At 36.5% G+C, this 4,809-nt stretch overlaps 1 protein-coding gene across 3 annotated transcripts; it reads left to right on the top strand.

The window, feature by feature from the left end:
* Positions 1-368: 368 nt before the first annotated feature.
* LOC114738204 (ATP synthase subunit d, mitochondrial-like) lies at positions 369-4,551 on the top strand. Of its 3 annotated transcripts, none has more exons than XM_028926232.1 (6): positions 369-594; positions 3,027-3,108; positions 3,585-3,649; positions 3,746-3,832; positions 3,910-4,016; positions 4,374-4,551. In XM_028926232.1, the coding sequence occupies exons 1-5, from the start codon at positions 424-426 to the stop codon at positions 4,009-4,011; spliced, it is 507 nt and encodes a 168-aa protein (XP_028782065.1). In that variant the 5' UTR covers positions 369-423; the 3' UTR covers positions 4,012-4,016; positions 4,374-4,551. The 3 variants fall into 3 exon arrangements, with proteins under 3 accessions (XP_028782065.1, XP_028782064.1, XP_028782063.1); XM_028926231.1 differs by lacking the exon at positions 4,374-4,551 and adding an exon at positions 4,115-4,225; XM_028926230.1 differs by lacking the exon at positions 4,374-4,551 and having other exon boundaries at positions 3,910-4,225.
* Positions 4,552-4,809: the final 258 nt, after the last annotated feature.

The following is a 4,809-nucleotide window of genomic DNA, read 5'->3' as shown; positions in this document are numbered from 1 at the left end:
GGGAAATAACTTCCAATTAATTAAAACTTCTTTTGCTAAAAATAAAAAAAATAAAACTTCTTCCTTTTTTAATTATTATTATTCGGCCTTCAAAACGAAGGATCTTTTCCCACTGTAAGGTTTTGTTTTGGATCTATAGCAACGTTTTCGACCCAATAGTCATGGCCCGTTCTCTTTTTTGATAAAATGGCCCGTTTTTCTTTCCATAACCAATGGGCTTAGGTCCAAAGACTGAGTTGGGCTGCGTTATGAGGGGAACAATTCCTTAAATGGGCTGGCCCAACTCGACACCTGCGAACTTCGATCAAGCCCGGCCCATCACACAGAGGCGTTAAGGGCATAGGCTTTTCTCAGACCGAAGCTGGTTCTTCTTCTTGGTGGCGTAGAGGAAATTGTGTTTGGGAGAACAGAAAATCGGAAAAAATGAGCGGAACGGTGAAGAAGGTCGCCGATGTAGCGTTCAAGGCAGGGAGGACCATTGATTGGGATGGAATGGCCGCGCTCCTCGTCTCCGATGAGGCTCGCAGAGAGTTTGCTACACTTCGTCGCGCTTTCGACGAGGTTAACCATGCTCTCCAAACCAAATTTAGCCAGGTTCGATCTTTTCTTCTCCTCCTGTTAAATGTTATTTATCCTGATTGGTGCTTCTTTCTTCGCTAGATCTCTCTTATTTCTCCTATGAGATATGATTATGTACTTGTAAAGACGGATATTATCAAGTTTACGATTTGGTAAGTGAGCCTATTCATTTCGGAAAATTTCCGATTGAGCGGTGCGGTTTAGTTCCCAGAATGGCTTTCGATCTGTTGTTTACGTCTTCCGAGAGTTCAATTGGGTTCATGGTGAAGAGGGCTTGAGAATGTGCGTTAACGGAACGAGGGCCTTGAAACTGAACAAGCTTTGGTTACTTTAATTCGGTGAATATACCATTTTATGTCTGATTTTTTGGGTAATTTGAGGGTGGAAGAAAAATTGAAGTTTGGAATTGAACTTAGACACCTAAAAGCTGGAAAAACTGGCATTGCTGGGCAGTGGGCACACTCAAATTTCTTCTCAGTTTGGACTGCGGCTTTTAGTGAACAGAAAATAAAGTTTTGAAACTTCCTTTCACTGTACTTATTTGGCTGGGCAAGGTTTCTTTAGTGTTAGCCTTGTGGGTTGGGTGTTTGTCAGGGGATCTAAATAGAGCTTGAATTTCCTTCTCTATTAATCAAATATGCGATTAGGGAGTTAGGGCAAAAATATTGGAGTTAATGTTCATTTTACAATTTGGTTGAGCAGAATCTTTAAAATCCTGATATTGGAAAATTATAATGTCCTACGCTTCTTTCAAGAGATAATTTCCGTTCTCCATACGTTTTTAATTGAATTGATTATACAAGAATTGGGGGAAAGCTATTTACTTTGGCAAGTTACGTCAAGTATTCAGTTTAGCTGATTAAATTGGGGTGGTTATGTCCAGAATTCGAAATATTTGATTCAATTTATATGTAGAGAATATATGGTTTCTCAATTTCCATCCGTTGGGTCAAATCTAAGTGTGGTAGCCGTGAATATCAAGATTGGAATGAAAGATCACGAAATCAAATATGTCAGATGTAAATATTATATGGTGCGACATAACTGTCACTGAAAGAGGATTCAATTTATATGTAGAGAATATATGGTTTCTCAATTTCCATCCCTTGGGTCAAATCTAAGTGTGGTAGCCGTAAACATCAAGATTCGAAGGAAAGATCACCAAATCAGATACGTCAGATGTAAATATTATATGGTGCGACATAACTTCTTGGATAAGCATATCACAAGCTAAACCTCATTATACTTCAGCTAAACAGGTCATAAGTTGCTGAACCCACAGCCTCGTTAACGAAAACTGCTTAGTCACTGAAGTGACTGTATCCATATGCTAACCAAATCATAGGTCATAAATGTGACATTTCACAAGATGACAATAAATAAATTTAGACACTCAGGACTCCTTCTGTAGTCAAGTTTTTCTGAATCATCCTCATCTTCCATGATCTCATTGCCATTGAAATCACTACTATCATTGTCAAACCCAATAGTAACTGCAAGATAGGGACAATGTTGAAAGTAAGAAATATTGGAGTTGGAAATTTTGAATGGAGGAAGATAAAGATTTGAGAACAAGATGAAGACTCCGAAGGTTGGTGCTGAAAGAGAGAACATTGAATGGGCAGATGACCTGGCTATAGGTCTCAGTTTGGGGATTTCAAAATCCCTCAACTAGAATGCCCTGTTCTGGAGGCTAGACCATCAGTCCTAATTGAGTGGGATCACATGATCCAACTAAGGCAATCTAGATCTTATTGATTTTATATAGATCGCATAGAAGTTTTATAATTTTTTTAGGGCAACTCTTGCAATTTTTCTGCATATGTAAAAATAAATAAAGGTTTTTCCTTAAAATTTCCTCTGCATAGTTTTTCCTTGAATAGTGTTAATCTAAGAACATTTCATGGAACAAGGGAGCTTACATCTCTTACATTTATAAATGAGAGCTTGTGATATAAAGATGTTGCAACAATATAGAAACAGGAGGAGGAATGAAGAAATTGGGAGATGCAGAGAAAAATGAAGGGGAGAAGGAATCAAGGGAACTTCTAGAGAACCTGAAAACTTTATTATCAAATCATAGGCTAGTTCAACCCTCGTACAACTATAGACATTATAAGATAACTTCTATTAATGATTTTTTTTTTTGCCATCAATGATTACTCGTAATATGTTAGAATAAAAAAATGATATTAAATTTTAATCCTCATAAAAATAATTGAACTGATCATTTCTGTTCAAAATAAAATAAAGGCAATTAAAATTTTAGCTCATAATCCTAATCCTAATTAAAGTATTGTTTCTTGTATTTATCTCATTCTCTTCCCATTTTCCATCAACTTGCTACCGAAAGTGATCATGCAAATTAGTCAGAGGCTTTCACATATACTTTGTACAACTGATTACTTGGATCCTCATTGTTGCTTCTTCATTTTCACATCATGCAGGAGCCTGAACCCATAAACTGGGATCACTACAGAAAAAATATTGGCTCACGCCTGGTGGATATGTACAAGGAGCATTACGAAAGTAAGTTCAGAGTTCTTCGCTGGTTGAACCTTGATCCCTTCAGTTTTTTCATGTGGTGTCAGAATAGGTAGCTGACATAACCCCGGTGCATTTTTTGTGTTATATTTTATTTGTGAAATTTTTAATATGGGGAATATTGCTGATATAGAAAAGTTCCCTTGGTATATTATTTTTTTATGGTGTCAGACTGGGTTGTTAACTCCAGCGCTTTTTATCCCCCTGGTGTTATGTTTTTTTTGTTGAAATTTTATAATATGTGGAAGAATGCCGATATAAACTCTAAACCTTGTACAATTCCTACTTTTGACTGATTAGATGGAATGGATTTTGCCGTCAAACCCTTGTCTTTAAGCTGGCAATGGGTGAAAGCCTTTTTATAAATTCAAATTGTGCAGTGTGCTCTTGGATCTCCCCAACCATAGTCATCTGTTTTGTCTTTATATATTTTTAATTTTTCCGTTTCTGACTCTTTGCAGGCATTGAGATCCCCAAGTATGTTGACAATGTAACTCCCCAATATAAGCCCAAATTCGATGCACTAGTGAGTACTGTTGTCACATCCTAAGCTCATTTCCTGGTTAAGTACTCGTTCAAATACATAACATCTTAATAACATACTCGTGCTTTGCGGATGTAGTTAGTGGAACTTAAGGAAGCAGAGGAGAAATCTCTAAAGGAGTCTGAGCGACTGGAGAAGGAGATTGTTGAAGTACAGGAGTTGAAGGTAAATTGAAATCACTTCTGAGTTTTATCCCCTTCTCAGCAATGAAATGTCTCTAATACAATAATTTATGATTGCAGAAAAAGATTGCTACTATGACCGCCGATGAGTACTTTGAAAAGCATCCTGAGCTGAAGAAGAAGTTTGATGATGAGATCAGGAATGATTACTGGGGTTATTAATTTCGGTAAATTTTAAGAAAGCAGCAAAACATCAGAAATTGCTGTCTTCCTTGCTGGTTCATTAATAATTCTAGTGACTTCAATCAATTTCTTTGTAATGCAGTGCTCTTTCAATCTTAAGGCTTCTTCAAATAGCCAATTTCTGAGTTGTTGGAATTTTTGTGGAGCTTTACTTAAGAGAAAATGATGTGTATTTTGATTTTCACATGCACCATTTCAAGGAAATGACGCGTTACCGATTCCTTAATAAAATTTGTTGCCTGTATGAAGATTCTAATGTCTGCCTTGCTTCTGCTAAATATGTACCCGTACTCCCATTTTTCTCGACTGTGGAGAAGCATTGATACTCGTTTTACACAGAGGACAGCAAGATACGAATTTGTGGCCACAATTTGGATGAGAAACCTGGGCGGGATTATCATATTGTCGTGGGAAATAAGAGCGTTTATTGTTTGAAATTGTAATTTATTTGGGAAAAACAGAACTTCAATTCTCATTTGGACAGAAATGGGTGTGGGGTTATAATGTCAGTTTATTGTTATTTTAAAATGAATGGAGTTCAGAAATTTCCAAGTGCGAATAATTTGCAGCTGTTTCTACACTATTTGATGCTAGGAAGATCATGAAGTTAAAATTTGATGCTATACTTTGCCCATTTGTCCATTAGTCCTGTTTCTGCCCCCCGACATTAGCCTCCTATTGTTCAATTATTTCATGAGAACAAATAAATAATATTAGGAAAATAACAGAAAAAGACTGAAAATTATAAATTTTTTTTTTACAAAAATGTATTGTTAT

Source organism: Neltuma alba, unplaced genomic scaffold (genome assembly GCF_004799145.2).
Source record: "Neltuma alba isolate B1F8T4 unplaced genomic scaffold, ASM479914v2 tig00013557_pilon, whole genome shotgun sequence".
NCBI lineage: Eukaryota > Viridiplantae > Streptophyta > Magnoliopsida > Fabales > Fabaceae > Neltuma > Neltuma alba.
Note: the sequence above shows the minus strand (reverse complement) of the source record. Positions and strands in the feature narration are given on the sequence as shown.